Source organism: Calypte anna, chromosome W (genome assembly GCF_003957555.1).
Source record: "Calypte anna isolate BGI_N300 chromosome W, bCalAnn1_v1.p, whole genome shotgun sequence".
NCBI lineage: Eukaryota > Metazoa > Chordata > Aves > Apodiformes > Trochilidae > Calypte > Calypte anna.
In genome coordinates this window covers 19,733,148-19,753,420 of record NC_044276.1, presented here as the reverse complement: position 1 = coordinate 19,753,420, position 20,273 = coordinate 19,733,148, and the positions used below count along the sequence as shown (strand labels likewise).

General features: G+C 39.7%; 1 protein-coding gene across 1 annotated transcript in view; it reads right to left on the bottom strand.

Annotated features, from left to right (window-relative positions):
- Positions 1–11,352: 11,352 nt before the first annotated feature.
- LOC103532556 (nipped-B-like protein) overlaps positions 11,353–20,273 on the bottom strand; it is a 100,242-nt gene continuing 91,321 nt past the window's right edge. Inside the window, exons 9-10 of the mRNA XM_030468350.1 lie at positions 13,091–13,723; positions 11,353–11,375 (exon numbers count right to left, since the gene is read on the bottom strand). Coding sequence (XP_030324210.1) covers positions 11,353–11,375; positions 13,091–13,723 — 656 coding nt within the window. The remainder of the gene's footprint in view (positions 11,376–13,090; positions 13,724–20,273) is intronic.

Here is a 20,273-nt window from a genome sequence, read left to right as displayed (position 1 = left end):
GCTTATCTTATTTAAGCTAACAGTCAAAACTAGGAATTTTCAACAAATAACCATAAACATACACATAAATAACAGATCTGTGTTTACTGACAACTGTTTTCTTCTCCTAGTTATTTTTCACAGATCTCTTCAAAGCTGTCCAAGTGCCCTGTCCCCCCCAGCCAACACTGCTGTATAGATCACAAGAATATAAACCCATCAATATCTGGATACAAGGAAGATTTAAAATTACTTTAACGGTACTGAGGGATGACCTATCAATGGAGTGAGGGCAAATATCCTTTCTTATCTTTCTACTATTTCATGAACATTCAGCATTAGTGGTCATAAGGGTCTTCTCTCACCTAAACTCTCCCCAAAACCATAGTCCAATAAGCAAAGAATTAAACAATGAAAGAGACCCCTTCCTACCAGTAGAAGAGATTCCCACAGCACTAGATCCTCCCCTTCAGGGACAGACTCAGCAAACATGGCTCAAAAATTTTATTCTCACTGCTTGCTATCTTAAAGAAGAAACTAAGAAAGTACATTCATGATCCTGGTATAGGAAACTTGATAGAAAAGAACACAATTCCAAAGGCTCCAAAATAGAGATCAGAGGGCTTCCAGCTGCTGCAGAGCAAAGGAAGGGATTTCTGAGAATCTGAACAGAAAGACCTGCTAATTTTTAGCAATCTGTCAGGAAAATTTATTAAACTTCTGGTCATTAAGCAAAAAAGGATATCCATCAGGAGGGATGTCCAAACTCATTCAAGTAAAAAACCAAACAAACCTGAACAATAACCAAAAAACCCCAAAAGTCAACAGGAGTCTCTGATTATGCCTTAGGGTGCAGCAGAATTCAGAATCTTCACTTTGGTAAGGGTCTGATTGTTTTCTTAAATATGACAATAACACAATCAGCAGAAGGAAATATGAACTTTATTTTTTTTATTTATTTATTTAAGGATGTTTGGTAACTCATTATTTCCTCTCAACTATAGAAATACAAAAGAAACATTACACTAGAAAAGAAGAATTTTGGCTTTTTTGACAATGGGATGGCCTATAGAGCACCAGGCTTGCTGGCACCTCATGGGAGACACCTTTCTCATAGGTGGAAAAGAATCTTTGCACAAGAGATTGAGGCTGATTGACAGAGCTTTAAACTAGATCTGAAGGAGGAGGGGGATGTAACCAAGCTTGATAGTGAGGCCCCTGGGTGTAGTAGCCCAGCACTTGTAGGGCAGAGTGCTAGCATTTTGGAGAATGAGAAAGCCTACCAACCCTCAAGGGCAAAAATTATGTGCTCAACTCCCTCTCTGAAATGCTTTATTAAACCAATGCATGCAGTATGAGGAATAAGCTGGTGTTGGGAAACTGTCTGGAAGAAAACAGACGTGAGCAATCCTGACTATTTAGCTTTAGCTAAATACAAGCTAAGGGCCTTGAGGCCTAGTTCTAAGGTTACTGAAAGATGAGCTATGAGAAAAAGATAAGGAAGCTGGCAGTAGAAAAAGAAAAATAACAGCATAATGATGTAGCCAGCAGAAGTTCTGTGAGAAAAGGATTTGTGGCCAAGATATAGCCACCTGCAAGATATCGTTATATAAACAAGGGTTCTATATAAAGCAAGTGTAAATTGTTAATAGACGACTTCACTTTAACCATATTGGTGACTACGTCTTGTCCTTAAGCCTCTGCAGATTTTTCCACATTTGGCGCCCGAACAGGGACTCTCTCGCTGTTGCTTCCAGGAGCGATGAAGACAGATGGGATGAGAGGGTAGCGAGAAAGCCAACCGAAGCAACGGCGCAGCAGGAGCGGAGAAGCCAGTGGAAAGGAGACTGCTGCCCCGGTGGTCTATGTAGCTGGTGCCCGGCTACGGAACGAAAGAGGTACCTCGGAATTGAATCTCGCCAGGAAAAAGGTGAGCGGATGGGGAGGAGATGGGGTCTACACTCTCTAAAGAAGAAGAGGCAGTAGTTAAGCTCCTCCAATGTATTCTCTCTAAGAGAGGTTTATCATACAAAGGCAGGACCTTATGTGAATTACTGAAATGGGCACGGGATAGAGACTTGATCCCCTCAATGGGTACCATTTTGGAGTTACCTACTTGGGAAGCCATAGGTACTGCCCTATGGGATAAAATTAGAGATGGAGATAAGGAGGCAGAACGCTTAGCGACACTCTGGAAATTGATTAGAGTAACCTTAAAAGAGATGGAAAGTGAAAGAGGAGCAGCCTCAGCGTTTGCAGCCTTAACGCCTGATCTACCAGTACCGATGAATGCTCAAAATATGGACTTGACCTCTAAACAGTTATTTGAGACACCTAAAGAAGCCACACCAGCACCTGAAGGGACTATACTTGTTGGGGAAACAGTTCAGACATATACAGATTGTGAGCAATCCTGACTTACTTCAGCTTAGGCTACAGTGGGTTAATGGTTATTGAGGCCTAGTTGCAGGTTTCTAAAAATGAGCTAATGGGAAAGAGATAACTAGTTGGCAACAGAAGAGAAAACAATTATGTGAGAAGAGTGGTTCTGTGAGAATGGAATGTGTAACTGGAATACAAAGCCACCTGCATGATATGATGGTGTAAACAAGGCTTCTCTATATGAGTGCAAATTGTTAATAAACGATTTCATACGATCATATTGATGTGTACATGGAATCTTTAAGCCTCCGCAGACTTTTTTACCACAAATGGCGCCCGAACAGGGACTAAGGATGGCCTGGACTAGGAACTCTCATGCTGTTGCTTCCAGGAGCGATGAAGACAGGTGGAATGAGAGGGTAGCGGAGAAGCCAGTCGAAAGGAGATTGCTGCCCCGGCAGTCTGTGTAGCTAGTGTCCGGCTATGGAATAAACGAGCTTGGAATTGAAGAATCTTGCCCTGATCAGGTGAGCGGCTGGGGAGGAGATGGGGTCTACACTCTCTAAAGAAGAGGCAGTAGTTAAGCTCCTCCAATATATTCTCTCTAAGAGAGGTTTATCATACGAAGGCAGGACCTTACGTGAATTACTGGAATGGGCACGGGATAGAGACTTGATCCCCTCGATGGGTACTGTTTTTGAGTTACCTACTTGGGAAGCTATAGGTACTGCCCTGTGGGATAAAATTAGCGATGGAGATAAGGAGGCACGACGCTTAGCGACACTCTGGAAACTGATTAGAGAAACCTTAAAAGAAATGAAAAGTGAGAGGTCAGCAGCAGCCTCAGTGTTTGCTGCCTTAACGCCTGATCTACCAGTACCGATGAATGCTCAAAATATGCACTTGACCTCTAAACAGTCATTTGAGACACCTAAAATACCCTTACCAGCACCTGAAGGGACTGTACTGATTCACGCTCAGCCAACTGTGCCATTTGACCCTGGGGGTTGGATGAAAAGTAAAAATGGGACCGAGAAGCAAAACCAAAAGCGACTGAAAACACCACCAGAATCGTCGGAGGACCCAGAGGGAGAGAAGCCAGAAAACACAGGCGAGGAATCTTGGAATGCAGACTCCCCCCCTCACGCCTGCCTGGCGCGACTCCCAACTGCTCTGCCACCTTTCCACCTCCAAAGCTTGATTTATCTTCTTGACCACAGTTGCCATCAACTAACCCTCTGCTTCACCTGTCAACACCATCAGTGCCTGCTATAGAGCAACAACCAAGGAAAGAACTGGGACTCGGAGACAAGCAACGAAGGGAACTGCTGAAGAAACTGACAGAACTTCTCTAGGGATTTTCAGAAACTGTCTGGACACATTTCTATGTGACCTGCCCTGGGTGATCCTGCTTTGGCAGGGGGATTGGACTCGATGATATCCAGAGTTCCCTTCCAACCCCTACCACTCTGTTATTCTATGAACTAAAGTAAATTATAATCAAGCATCTCCACTTGTTTAGGGACTGAAAGCTGTAATTTTAAGTCCCTGAATCTAATCTTGCTTTTACAAACAATATTATTCCAGGTTATTTGCGAGATATTTTTCTGACACAAATTCTGGGTTTTATCCATAAATTTGCTTTGTGAAGAAGCATAGTTTTATAAACTCAAATACTAAAAAAATCTGAGCAAAATCTGATCCTTTGAAATACACAATGCAGCACCTAATTTCACAAAAAAAATGCAATGCACTAAAACCAGCCAATGAAAACTACTTATTTTATCTATCACTTACAGACTACAATATTCTATTAGTTTTACATTTATTTGTAGGAACAACAAACTTTAGAAAAAACTCTGTGCCATCTTAGGCTGATGAAGGAGTGAACTTAGTGACTATGAAATATAGAAATGCTGGGCTTAAACTGTAAATAAGTTTTATTAATTATACAGGCTGTTTCTTTAGAAAGATTTGAATCCATTATAGAGAAGTGACTTTCCCAGAAAAAAATAAATTCATTACTGGGTAAGTAATATTATAAATCTTCCCATCGACTTAACAGGTACAATCAAGGGCATATGCTACATGCAAATTTTATTTAATTTTATAATCTTAGTTTATGCTACAGATAAAAATAAAATACCAATCTTCTGGGTTTTAGTTATTTTCTACACCTGCTTACATGAGCAGGTTTCTGTACTACCCTACCTAAAGCACAACCTGGGATAAACATGGGAATTTGCTTTCATGTTACACAAGGGCTCCAAAAGAAAGTAAACATAATTTTAAAAAAGCCTTTACTTTTTTTAAAATGTGTTTTTCACTCAGTCAGTACTTCATTCTCTAAAAAAAATATGAGAAAGTAATTTTTCCTAGATAGTTGGGAACATTGCAACACTTCATTGCAATTTCTCTACATAGAAGAGGAATTCTTTCCCATTACTTTTTTTAAAACATGTCTGAACAAACACACACACACAAAAAAGTCTTATATACGAACTGGACATTGCAAACCTGCTTTTTCTTGGGAAAGCTACCCGAGGTGCCAGTTTCATCCATTACATAAGACTACAAAATGCAAACATAATGAAAGTTTGTATACACAAAATGCATGACAGCTGATTCTCACTCTATCCTACTATATAGAAACACAATAATTTATATATAGAGACACAATCATTTATATCTTCTGGTACTAGTGACTGTAATCTTCTACAAGATTACTGTAAAAACGAATACACCCATATCTGCATTTTTAAGTAAATAAGCTCCCTATAACGTCTTTTTGGAAATGAATGGTAATATACTGGTTATAATTACATGTTCTGTCAATTCCTTTATTGTATATGTAACATTAGATGTAAACAAACTATTAGTTCTTAATAGTGTTCTTCTGTTAGTCTCCTCTTTGGGGGACTTCAGTGGGGAGATGGGTAATGGAGATAAAGGGAGAAGAGCTGGATAACAAGTTAAAGGGTAAGAGAAAAAGTTTACTTGCCTGTAACTGTAGTTTTGAATTTTGCTCCGGCAGATTCACACTCTTGGGATGTGTATGTCTGCTGCTATGGGCTTAGAATGGACTAAAAAAGTAGGGGCCCACAGCAGGCATCCAAATGCCTCCTAACTAATCCAATTATTGTAAATAAAGTTATTATGGCTTCCCTTCTTCATAGTTGAAAAACTCTACAGTAAGATTCCAAAGTGGGTAAAATGGATCCTCAGAAGTTAAATATTTTTGGGAAAAAAACAACACAGAAACAAGTAGGTTTGTCTCTTAAAAGTGCTTATTAGTATTAGAAGGACTCCATTCTCCATTTCCCACCCATACCAAAAGGACCTCAGCATTAAAAAAATAATACCTTAGAATTGCCTTAGGCAAACGTGGTAGTTGTATAATTTTAAGTAAGAACCCCCCCAAATAAACATCTCTGCTTCTCCTCTGGAATACACAGTTCTACTGCACTACTGGTTCCAAACTTCAGAAAAAACGTCATATCCATCCAAAGTTTTAGTTTTAAAAAAGAAGCATCTGAAAACCCTTGATGAAGCATAGTACTGTAGAGATTTCATGTCTAAAAAAAAGACAGAAGAGACAACTAATCTTCTATCAAAACTTGTTAGTAGTATTCTACTCAAAGTAATTTATGGACGACAACAATGTGTGCCTACACAGGAAGTACAGTGTGACTGTAATATGTATTCCCATGTCTCAATTACAAAAGAAGCAAAGATGATTTCATGTAGATTTCAGCATGTGCTAGCATCTAGAATAAGATCTCTAGACGGATGGTTGCTGTGTACTGCATCAGCTAGCAATATACATTACCACTCTAATTAGACCGTGTGATACATGTATGTAACACACTATTTTCTTGACACAATGTGAACTGAAGTTACGGAATATGTACTAAAATGGACAGATGCCTGTGGGGATTGGTGAAGATGTTATTAGAATGGAGACTATGCAAAGACCTTGGATCAAAAACAATTATTCTCTGATTCCTAACAAACTGTGGGAAAGGAGCTGAGATATGCCCGACAAAGAGAGCAGATGCCTTTGCTCTGATAAGAAAAATAATTTTGACTCCACGGAAGAAGTTGAAAAATTCCAAGGAAACTGCGGAAAAGTACTAGAGAACATTTGGGAGAGGGGCTTGGGGGGAGGCTTGGCTATAAAATGCAGCTTGCGAGTTAATAAACTTCAGATGGTGTCTGTAAATATGGGTCTGTGCCTTAATATGCCACAAATGGTTCCCTGAACCAGGACATTCTAAAAGAGAAGAGCGGCTTTGCTCTACACGGTGGCATAGATTGGCTGAACTCAAGGAACATTTGATGCACCATCTATTGCCTTACTGCAGGACAGGAGGTAAGCAGCCAAGAGCAAAATGGGGAATCATATTACTACTGAGCAAAAAAATGTTCTGACCGTACTTCAGCACTTATTGGAAAAAGAAGGTCAGAGCTTAGATAGTGCAGATTTGAAACACTTGTTTTTATGGGCTAAGGAACAGGAACACTCCTTGGATACACAGAATGCATATGATCAGAAATGTGGGACAAAATTGGGGTCCGATTGTGGGATCTAGCAATGCAATACAATAAAACTGCTACCACATTGTTGGGACCCTGGCGTACTGTCTTTGATGCCTTAAAATGCTATATGGGCTCTAAGCCTTCCAACAACAACTCCCCCGTGGTGTCGGAAACAGTTAACTCATCACACCCTGACAAGACTGCAGCCACGAAATTCGGCACCAATCCCACTAACCCTGCTCAGGAAGGCATCAGTCTGTCCCTGTCATCAGGGCAATGGTGTCAATGCCTTTGGGGAGGCTTTTGAATGACACTTTTGACCCCAGAAGGATAGACATGGAGTGGGATCCGGACCTTTTTCCCCGTCTTCCACGATTGCTGGGCTGTGGTACAGCAGAAAGCTTGAGACAGAGGGGATCCTGATGTATTGCAAGCTTTTCCTGTGATGTATAATCACAATCAGAAAAATCCTAGACATCAGCCCCTCAGTTATGAAGCTGTAAGAGAAGTGCGGAGAACAGTTAAAGAGAACGGATTAACTGCCCCCTTTACAATGAACTTGTTAGAGGGAACTGCAGATTCTTACTTTTCTTACTCCTCATGACTGGAGAGCTCTTGCTCGTGTGATCATGACTCCCATGCAGTTTACAATATTTACCATGGAATTGCAAGCACTTGTGATCCCCCAGACTCGGGACAACATGGCATTGCCTCAGGGAAACCCCCTGCACACTGTAGATATAGAAGCCTTAATGGGTGAGGGATGCTTTCAAATTCCCTCAGTACAAGCCACTATCCCACCTGAGGTGCTTTCTCAACTTGCCAAATTAACCCTGAAGGCTATTCGTAAAGTTCCAGAGGCAGGATCTCCAATACCTTCTTTTGTCAATATAAGGCAGGGGGCGGATGAACCCTTTATGAAATTTTTAGACTGTCTGAAAGAAGGGCTTGAGAAACAAATAGATAACTCGGAGGCCTATGATCTGCTATTTAAACAGCTTGCAGTCAAGAATGATAATGCTGATTGTCAGAAAATATTGAGACCTTTGCAAGTTCAAAATCTTACCATAATTGAAATGATGAAAGCTTGCCAGAATGTAGGGTCTACTTCACACAATACAGCTCTGGTTGCTGAAGCTTTTGCAGTTTTAAAATTTCAACAAGGTCCAGGTCTCTGCTATGCTTGTGGGAAACAAGCTCACTTTAAATGTGTGTCCCTCTGCAAAAGCTAACAAAATGGAAAAGGGTCCTGATATATGACCTCGCTGCAGGAGAGGAAAGCATTTTGCTAGTGTTTGCCATGCAAAGTTTGATAAAGACAGTTGCCTCCTCCCTCTTCAGGGTAACCAGGGGAAGAGTGCAATGGGGGGGTCATGTGATGACACTAGTGGCCCCTCAAGAAGCATTTGCAATGAAAGCCAATTATGTGCCAGCACAATTGGCAGCACAGAGGTGGACCTGGCCACGTCTTGAACAATCAAACTAAGCAACACCGAGGTACAGATTGTGCATACTGGCATTTATGGACCTTTGGGGAATGGCATGAGCACTTTGCTGGTAGGTCAATTGTCTGTTACTAGGCAAGGTCTCTTTGTGCTTCCTGGACTGACTGATTCTGATTTTACTGGTGAAATACAGATAATGCTCTGGACACCTAGCCCTCCTTATACTGTACCAGCACTTGAAAAGATTGCCCAGCTCATATATTTTAGGGCTTGCCCGCTGAGAACAACCTCTAAATGCAGGGGAGAAGGCAGTTTTGGGTCCTCTGGAATGCCTCAGATATACTGGTTGCAACAATTATACCACCAGAGGCCATTGTTGCAATGTAAATTACACCTCTCTCTGACTAAGGGCACAGCTTCTCTTGAGGGTATTCTCGACAGCAGTACAGATGTTATCATAATCGCCTCAGCTCAGTGGCCGCCTTCCTGGCCATTGGTCCATCCTTATGCGGCTCTTGCGGGGGTTGGTGACACCACATCCCCCCAGCAAAGCAAAGATCCACACTTGATTTATGGACCTGAAGGATGTACAGCTACAGTCAAGCTGTGTGTTTTGCCTTTGCCCTCTACTTTATGGGACTGTCTTGCACAATGGGGTTTGAAACTGGGTACAGATTTTTAATAGGGGCTGCTGGCATGTAGCATACATACGTGGACGACCGACCACCCAGTTTGGGTGGATCAGTGGCCCCTATCAAAGGAGAAGCTGCATCATCTCCGAAACCTGGTTTCTGAACAACTGCATGCAGGGCACATTGTCCCCTCCACAAGCCCCTGGAATACCCCGGTATTCATGATTCAAAAGAAATGTGGAAAATGTAGACTGCTACAGGATCTGCACTGTGTTAACACTGTAATAGAACCCATGGGGGCACTGCAACCTGGACTACCTTCCCCGACAATGATTCCACAGGACTGGTCACTGGTAATCATACTTACAAGACTGTTTCTTTACAATACCCTTGAATACTCAGGATGCTCCATATTTTGCCTTTTCTGTTCCCTCCATAAATGCCTTGGCCCCTCATGACTGATATCACTGGATGGTTCTTCCTCAAGGTATGTGCAACAATCCCACCACCTGTCAATGGTTTGTTGCCAAGGTACTCGCCCCAATACGAGACCGGTTTATAAGTGCTTTAATCTATCACTACATGGACGATATCCTAATAGCAGCTAAAGAGCGACACCAAGTGGACGATGCTCTTGCAGCAGTCATCACTAATGTACAAACTGCAGGACTCTGTGTAGCACCAGAAAAAATTCAAAACATGGCTCCATGGCAATATTTTGGTTGGAGGATACAAAAGCAAACTGTCACTCCACAGAAAATAAAACTTAGAACTTTGACCTTCAAAGACTGTTAGGAGTCATTAATTGGATCAGGCCTGTTCTAGGGATCAGAACTGAAGATGTGCATCCTCTGTTTTCATTGTTAAAAAGTGATCCAGATTTAGCATTACACCAATCTCTGACTCACAATGTGTGAAAAGCTCTTGGCAAAATCTTTGCAGCAGTTTCTGCTCAACAAGCTCATTGTATTATTGAGGGAACACTTGTTTTGCTTTTTGGTTTTTTATCATCATTCCAGCCTTTTGGGTTATTCAGACAATGGGTCGCACAGAATCAAGATCCCTTAATTGTCCTGGAATGGGTCTTTTTACCATATCAATTTGCAAAACTGTTGTTGCCAGACATGAACTTGTAGCCAATGTGATTTTCTAGCACCCCTACTGCTTTTCCTAGAGATATCTTTCTGACCTGTAGTGACAGTGCATGGCCTTATATTCCTTCTCATCTGACAGAAGGACCATGCAGCTTGGGTCGTTTGACTCTATTAACATAAAATATTTCTATGCTTTTAAACTATACACAAATTCACTATTTCCACAGGGCAAACCAATCTTTCCACACTTTTCAGGCTGACTGTAAGGACACAGCTACCTTTTGGAACCATGTTGGAGTTAACACTGCTTCACGTTTTACTCCTGGAGTTGATGATGCATGAGCTCAAACAACTTTAAATAGCTTAGGCTGTTGGCTTGCCAAGCAAACTAATGCAACATCTAATGCTCTTTCTGCTTTGTTGCTTGATGTAGATTCAGTAAGACATGCTACTTTACAAAATCATGCAGCCATCGATTTCTTACTCCTTGCCCATGGGCATGGCTGTAAGGATTTTGATGGCTTATGCTGTATGAACCTCTCTGATCTCTGAATCAGTGCATAAAAGTATTCAAACAAAAACTTAAGATTGAAAATGACTGGAACCCTTTTGAAGGGTTGTTTCCTAATTTAAGAATTTGGTTGAAAAAGATCATTGTGTTAGGACATTTTGTGTTACTAATTTTCATTTGCTTTTAGCTTGTATCCCATGTATAGTTAAACATGCAAACTCTTATCGCCCAAGCCCTCAAGGAGGTGATGCTGACAAGCTTGCAAAACAAAGAAGGAGGAAATGTGGGGATTTGTGAAGATGTTATTAGAATGGAGACTATCCAAAGACCTTGGATCAAAACCAATTATTCTCTGATTCCTAACAAACCGTGAGAGAGGAGCTGAGATATGCCCGACAAAGAGAGCAGATGCCTTTGCTCTGATAAGAACAATAATTTTGACTCCATGGAAGAAGTTGAAAAATTCCAAGGAAACTGCGGAAAAGAACATTTGGGAGGGGGGCTTGGGGGGAGGCTTGGCTATAAAATGCAGCTTGCAAGTTAATAAACTTAGATTCAGATGGTGTCTGTAAATCTGGGTCTGTGCCTTAATACGCCACAGATACCAGACTTTTGCATCCATACAGTAAGCAACTTCACAAAACTTTAATATATATTTAGGAGTTACTGGATATATTTCTAACAGACACATTTCCATAGAAAAATTAGAGGAATCTTACTCCTGCAGTCACACCAAACCAAATGGCTACAATTAAAACAATTCCAGTGTATCAATTTGTAGACGTAGTATAAACTTACAAGCAACAGCAAAAGCATTATTAAAGCACACAAACCATATTTCTCCAAGGTAACAGCTTTTCAGGAAATCTGTCCCAAGACTGCTAAAAATCCTTCTACCCATGGCTATGTAATTATGGAAAAAAAAAATTCCCAACTAATGTTCAACATCTCCCAAAAGCCAGTACAAAAAAGAAAAAGTGTTTTAGTCTTGTTTATAGCCTGCTGTACATTTTTTGAGATGCTACTTAGATAAAACGTGCTGGAAACTCTACTCAGAGTGTGGAGATATAAAAGCAGCTTTTCAAATAGTAGGAGATAAACAAGAACCTCTCAATAAATAAATTTAAAATTAGCACAAATTATGTATGCAAAGTAACAAATTCCATCATTTCATTAAATCAAAATTAAAGGCAGTAGAGATCTTTTTGGGGAAAAGCACCCATTTTCTCTGTATATTCACAATGTTTCTAACAAAACTTGATTTAGTTACTATATAAGAAATGCCTATAAAGGTAATCCTAATAGTAATTGCAACAAGAACATTTACACACGTGCAAACACAACAAACTCACTATCTCCTTCCAGGTATCTTTAAAAACTGAAAAATATATCTTTGAATAGGGAGAAAAGTTGTATTCTCTCTGCTGGTTAAAGACCTCAAAATGTCTGTAAATTCAGTTGCCTTCACACAAGTATGTCCAAAATCAATCATTTTCACCTATGAACTTCCAAAATAGGAATTTGCGCAGTTATCTACTCTGCAAGATTTTTCTTGGGAGTATCTAATAAATTAAGATTATACTATGAAAGATTTTTTTTCGCAGAAATTAAACACAGTGCAGAGGAATCTTCTGACAAATACTTATGTTAACCTATTGCTATCTACTTTAGAAATCACATCTTATCTTTAAGATTTATATGTAGGTTTTGCATCCACTTTTGATAGCCTAAAAAAGTTCAAACCAGTAAATGGGGAAAAATAAATAAATAAATAATAAATCAGAAGATTCAATGAAATCGGTTAAGACAACCAGTACAGCTACTGAAGAGTAAACATTTCAGAGGCTTATCTGCTTCTGTGCACAGAGACCATATAGATATATGGTAGTTCTCTAAAACTTGTAACACCTACAGAATAATGAAAACCTATATAATAAACATTGGAGACAATATAGCAGTGTATATTACCCAATCATTACAGTGCCTTTAAAAGAGCATACATGATTTTAATCTAACGACTTCTTCACATTAGGTTAAAACTGGGATATGAATAGAACTATCATAAGAGTTTTCCTATATTTTCTTAAATTAGGTAACATAGACAATTAATAATTTAACTACCAAAACTTATTATAAATTTTTACTTATGGCACTGCTGGGATTTTTGAAACTAGAAATAATGTTAATTCTATTTCATTCAGCCTCATGGTTCAGAATAAGAGTAGCTTTTAAAGAATTTTGAAACATAAGAGCTTCACTTTTATATCCATTAAGATCCCAAATAAAGAATACTAGATATTAAAAATATACATATATATGAGAGATTACAGTTAATTGTTGGAGGGGAATGGAGATGAATGTCATTGAAACACCTACACTGAGTAAACAGAGTTGAACTCTATGACAATGACAGGAAGGTGGTATATATATATATATATATATGGGGCTTATATGCATATATATATTTTTATAATATATATAGAATACACACACACACAATCCTTTTACCTTTATCTTGCACTTCTTTTGAAAATCGCTCCCTTTCAATAGCCGATTCACGTTCTATCCGCTCAATTTCAGCCAATGCATCCAATTCTACTTCATCATATGACGTTATAGTTCCTTGTTGCGAAACCTGTTGCTGTGTCTGTACCACAGGAGTTTGAGGGTGTTTTGCAGCAACTGAAGTGTTCTGTTGTAAAACAGGCACTTGTTGTGCCTGAAGGAAAGCTGTCTGTTCATGCTGCGGCAAACACTGAACAGCATTTAGTGGGCGGTTAACATCCTGTGGAGTAATGGGTGTTTTAGAAGTCTGTCCTGGGTACTGCACGTTAAAGGGATTATCACTCTCTGAAAAACTGCTGTTTTCCAAACCAGAAAGCATATCATCCTGCTGGTCCATATCCGAAGATCTTACACGAGAGAGTCTTAATGTAAGCTTAGTGGAGTCCTTGGAAGGAGAACTAATGATATCATACATTGCAGCTTTTTCAGTCTGGTCTTTTTCATCCTTGCCTAACTTCATTTTCTTTTGTTTCTTTTGCTTTTTGTCTGGAGAATCTAACAATATGTCTGGGGGAACATCTCTAGGTGATGAATAAGGTGGAGGCTGAGATTGTTGGATTAAAGGTTGTCTTGATCCTAGAATAATAATTCAGAAAAACTGAACATTTATGTTGTTCCACGTTTATATAAAAACACACTAAATATAACCTACATAATATTCGTATGTATTTGTACATATACCTGTGTTCACAAAAGGTCTAAATAAGATTGGTAGGAAACACATCATTCCTAGATCAAGATGTAATCCAGATAGTTGCAGTGTATTCCCTAGGAATTTTAGCCATCTACTGCAGGTATAGAAGGGATCATTTCAGAGAAGATGGAACAAAAAGCCCACCATTAAAAAAGAATAAATAAAAACAGTACCAGCAGGTTCAGAACACCAACTATTAAATAAATAGTTAATGAAAGGAAGATGACTACAGAAAAAGGAAATTAAAAAAGTTTCTTAATAAAGTCCAGTGAATAAGACTTAATGATCAGTGAATAGGCATTAGACATTTCAGACATATATTTCAAAGTAATTTAAAAAAATATATATGTAAAATAACCAAAACATACACAACCTACTTAACTTTGATTCTGACAGTTAATTTTCAACTGTGGTTTCCATTTTTTTTTTTTAAATTTTAGCTCCACTCATTCCAACCTTCCCTTCGTTCCTATCTCAAAAACACTAATTGTCCTAGAGCATTTTTCTATCATCCCTCCCTTATTGCCTCTTTTTTTCTTTTTTTTTTTGAAATATCAATTTTTACTTCTACATGCACTCATTTCAGGCTTTGAGTATATCTAGAGAATTTTTTTTAAATGGACATTTTTTTATTAAAAACATTCTCCAATTATAATGACATTAAATGTTTTGTTCCTCAAATTAAAACAGCTCCCCATAACTGTTAGCCAAGAAAAAGGTTTGAAAAATAGAGAATCTTTTCAACCTATCCTAATTAAAATTTTAAGCTATAATTTTTAATTAGAAAAATAAAAAAAAAAATTGGCTTAAACCCCCAAACCTATTGGTTGGACCAATAGAGCTAGCCTCCTCTTGGTAAACAAAGCAAACATTTATCTGATGCCATTCATCCATTGGGGAATAGTGATCTTCAAAAAGCAGTGACTGAGATTATTGTCATTCTGTTTTATGCCATCATAGGTCAATACTTCTAACAAAACTCAAAGACTAATTGGAATATAAGTCCACACATGCTTCATTCAAGATACTCCACTAAACAAGAAAGCAGCTTTATTCTGAAGCTTAAAGGCCTATCAGATATTTTAAGAAGTATTAAGAACCATTAAGCAATGCACTGACCTGTAGAAGAAAAAAAGAATTGATACCTTTACCAAAGCTTCAATTCAAATGTAAGGTGTGCCTTTACTGATGAGTTCTTTGCACAGACTACTATATTTATATTCTGTCCCTAGAACATTCTGTGAGGAGTCCTATAAACCTCTGTATGAAGAGCAGGGTATAAAATGAGTTTATTTTACCCTTTCTTGACCATCAGCAACAACTCCATATTCTACCAATAAAATACAAAATGTTAGGAAGCCATGTTTTGACTCATTCTGATTCTCAAGATCTTTTCACTGCTCCATTTCCCCTCCTCAAATTATGCACTGCACTCAGTCACTATTTCTGAAGACCTGGCTATATAAAGCTCTCTCACTTGCCTTCCACCAGAGATTCCTATTCTTCTGATGACCTCTACACACACACTCCTAAATACTGCCTCTTTAGATAATAATTTACAAGATTTTCTCAGTGTAATATATAACAGAAACCTTTAGTTACGTAATTTTAAATTTTTTTTTCATTTTTTAAATATTTTTTTAAACCAAATTATTTAAAGACCCAGGGAACTACAGGACATTCACTCTCACCTTCAGTATCACCTCTGTACCTGAAAGATCCTCCTGAAGGCTCTGCTAAGGCACATGGAAAATGTAGAGGTGGTTGGTGGCAACCAGCATAGCTTCACGAAGGGCAAGTCCTGCCTGACTAATTTGGTGGCTTTTTATGATGAGGTCACAGCATCAGAGGACAAGGGGAGATCAAATGACATCATCTACCTGGACCTGTGCAAAGCATTAGACACTGTCTCACATGACATTCTAGTCTCTAAACTGGAACAATATGGATTCGATGGATGCACCACTCGTTGGATAAGGAACTGGATGGGTGGTCACACCCAAAGAGTTGTGATCAATGGCTCAGTGTCCAAATGGAGATGTGTGATGAGTGGTGTTCCTCAAGGGTCAGTACTGAGACCAGTGTAGTTTAACATCTTTGTCTGCAATTGAATGCACCCTCAGCAAGTTGGCTGGCAACACCAAACTGTGGTGAACCCAACATGCTGGAGGGAAGGGATTCCATCCAGAGGGACCTTGACAGGATTGAGAAGTGGGCTTGTGCAAAATGCATAACATTCAACAAGGCCAAGTGCTAGGTTATCCACTTGGGTCAAGGCAGTCCCATGCACAAATACAGGCTGGGAGGAGAAAGGATTGAGGACGGACCTAATAAGAATGACTTGGGGATGATGGTGGACCAGAAACTTAACATGAGCCAGCAATGTGCACTTGCAGCCCAGAACAACACTGTGTCCTGGGCTCCCCTCTACTCAGCTCTCGTGAGACCCCATCTGGAGTACTGTGTCCATATCTGGAGTCCCCAAGAGATGAAGGACATGGAGCTCTTGAAGCAAGTCCAGAGGAGGGCCACAAAGATAATCAGAGGGAATGAAGCACTTCTATGAAGACAGGCTAAGGACGTGGGGGTTGTTTATTCTAGAGAAGGCTCCAGGGAGACCTCATAGTGGTCTTCCAGTAGCCAAAGGGGGCCTACAGGAAAGCTGGAGAGGGAATTTTTACAAGGGCATGTAGTGATAGAACAAGGGATGATGGCTTTAACCTAGAAGAGGGTAGATTTAGCTTAGACAACAGGAAGAAATTCTTCACTGTGAGAGTGGTGAGACACTGGAACAGGTTGCCAAGAGAAGTTGTGGCTGCCTCATCCCTGGATGTGTTCCAGGCCAGGTTACATGGGGCCTTGAGCAACCTGGTCGGGTGGGAGGTGTCCCTGTCAGGGAGGGGGGTTGGAACTAGATGATCGTTAAGGTCCTTTCCAACCCAAACAATTCTATGATTCTATGAATTTAAGGCAATGACTATCACTCACTGGAAATACAGGAGACATTTTTAACTCTACAAATATTAGAGGCAGCTCAAAAATTTACAGAGATGTTACTGACATCTAACTATTGAATTATCACTTAAATGACAACAATGGAACATTTACCATTTTTCACAGTTACACTTCAGAAAGAACTCACAGATTTGATTCTCCTTTGCCCTAAACTTTTAAGTAAATTTAACAAGATTGTTATGATTTGCATTAATTCCGTATTCCTCATGCTGAAAAATAACACTGCAGAAACAGATAAGTTGTTTCTTTTTATCTCTGGGTAGACTTGAGGAAGTCAGAAGGATTTCAGCACATTCCATAACTAGGATCCAGTAAATGAAAAAAAAACAAAAATAAAGTTTTCCCTCTCCTAGGCAGCACTACAAATAACTATTTGAAAGTATCTTCCTCCTGAAGTAAATTCCTGAAAGGTGCTGATAGTAAGGCCTATAAGCTGCATTTTAAGAGTACATGTTCTAGCAATAATTTCACATATTTCCAAGACATCTAATGATGGCTAAGCTTTTGGCAACAAAGGGGCTTAGACTCTACAATACTTATGTACTGAGGTGAAAATAAATTGAATAAGGTGAAGCACTGAAGCATCTTGTAACAGTTTCGTTCTACAACAGACATTAAAAGTTTTGAACAGGTATCACACATAAAACATTGAGCATCAACATGCTGTTGTATGCTTAGACTTCAGACAAAACATTACCTTGTAATACAGAAAGAATTGTGTCTATTGCTGTTTAAGTCAGACTGGAATATTCCCTATGGGAGAAGGCTTAAGCCATTATATGTCTGAAACCAAAGCTGTTACAAGACTTGCTAAAGAAATATTCTTTACAGTAAAAATACACAGAAACACAGGTATGATCTTGTTTACTGAACCAATTGATATTCCAAGGTTGAGAAGGTATTTTCTACAAAATGCTGCAAATGTAGTAAATCATACAATGATCTTCAGACATTATCTTTGGAAATTAACCAAATTTCAGAATGTTCTTTTAGAATAATGAAATCTGCAGGCAGATTTTGAGTCTAAATCTAGGGCTGTGCAGTAATTCAGGAAAAAATAACCAACTTCCTGTAGCTGATCTTTTATAGTATAAATAGAAGAACTCTATCTAAACTCTTCTTGTATGACAGGAATATATAAAAATTATGAGATAAAAAGAGATTCTGAACTTATTTGGGAAGGACATTGTATCATGCAATGCATCAGCAAATACTGATGGCCATCCAGATAATGCCAAATGTAGCTGTGAAGCAGGTAATGCCATAGAAAATAAGGCCAATACAGAGAACAAATACGCCCATCCACAACAGCTACATAGAGTTTCAGTAACAGGCATCCTTACCACCCATGATATTCCTGGAACTGGTTCTCTATATGTGCTGGTTTAGTCTGGGACAGTTGCTAGTCTGGGGCTATGCTTTCGATTTGTGCTGAGGATGCAGAGATGTTTTAGCTATTGCTGAGCAGTGCTTACACAAAGTCAAGTCCTTTTCTGCTTCTCATACCACCGAACCAGTGAATCGGCTGGGGGTGGGCAAAAGGCTGTGAGGGGACACAGCTGGGACACCTGACCCCGACTGACCAAAGAGATATTCTATACCATACAATGTCATGCTCAGCATATAAAGCTGGGGGAAAAAGGAGGAAGAAAGAGGTTAAGACTCATGCTGTTTGTCTTCCCAATTAAGCGTTACAACTGATGGAGCCCTGCTTTCCTGGAGATGACGGAACTTCTGTCTGCCAATGGGAAGTAGTGAATTAATTCCTGGTTTTGCTTTGTCTGTGTGTGTGGCTTTTGCTTTCCCTATTTAATGAGTTTTCTCACTTGTACACTTCTGATTCGCCCCCCATCCCACAAGGGGAGTGAGTGAGAGTCTGTGTGAGGCTTAGTTGCTGGCTGGGGTTAAACCACAAGACTGTACTAATAGTTTTCTTACTGATTCCTAGTGATAGATGGCACTGAATATGGAAAAAGTTTTATTAATCGCTGTAGCAATTTGTAAACACATTTTTCTGTGACTCTTGACTAATTTTTTATTATTTCCTTTACAATGCAAGCAACCATAACATGTATTGCATTGACAGTAACTTGGACTTAAACATGTTAAGTTTCAAAAATGCTTCTTATGCAGGAGACTGCACACATCACTGACATCTAAATCTTACAGTTTCTGTTTGCACACTTTCTAATTATGCCATTGTACTCTGCAAGGAGCTGTAAGAGAAAGTCCCCCATACCCTCTCATATACCTTTACAGAATAGGTATGAAGCCCTGGGAATGGGTAGGCAGGCATGATGGGTAATATACAAGAGATATGTCAATGCTCAAGAAAGCCTACATCGCAACATCATCCACAAGGGAAAAAAAAGGGTTATAGTGAAGCGTTGCTGTATCTTGTCCTAACCAAAAAGGAGAGCGTGGTTGAAGCAGTGAAGGTTGAGGGCAACCTTGGGTGCAGCACCCACGAGATGGTGGAGTTCAGGATCTTATGTGGTAGAAACAGAATTCCAAGTAGAATCACAACCCTGAACTTCAGAAAAGCCAACTTTGCCCTCTTTTAAAAACTGCTGGGGGAAATCCTATGGCACAGGGTACTGGAGGATAGGGAGGCTCAGGACTGTTGGTTAATATTCAAGGACCATTTCTTCAGAGCTCAAGACCGATGCATCCAATGGGAAGGAAATCAAGAAAGGGAACTAGGAGACCAGTATGGTTAAACAGGGAAATGCTAGGTAAACTCAAATGGAAGAAGAGAATCTATAGACTGTGGAAAGAAGGGCTAGCCACTTGGGAGGAATATAAGACTGTTGTCTGAGAATGCAGAGAAGCAACCAGGAAAGCTAAAGCCTCCTTGGAATTAAACCTTGAAAGAGAGGTTAAGGACAACAGGAAGGGCTTCTTTAAATACATAGCAGATAAAACTAACACTAGAGGCAATGTAGGCCCACTGCTGAATGAGGTGGGTGCCCTGGTGACAGAGGATACAAAGAAGGCTCAATTGCTAAACACCTTTTTTGCCTCTGTGTGTACATCTGGAGGATGTCCTCGGGAGCCCCAGGCCACTAAGGCCGCTGAGGAATTCAGGGTAAAGGATGAGTTTGCCTTGGTTGATGAGGGCTGGGTTAAGGATCAGTTAATGAGGCTGGACATCCATAAATCCATGGGTCCTGATGGGATGCACCCACGGGTGCTGAGGGAACTGGCAGATGTCATTGTTAGGCCGCTCTCCATCATCTTTGGTAAGTTGTTGGGAACAGGAGAGGTGCCTGAGGACTGAAGGAAAGCAAACGCTACTCCAGTCTTCAAGAAAGGCAAGAAAGAGGACTCAGGTAACTACAAACCGTTCAGCCTCACCTCCATCCCTGGAAAGGTGATGGAACAACTCATTCTTGATGCTGTCTCCAGGCGCATCAA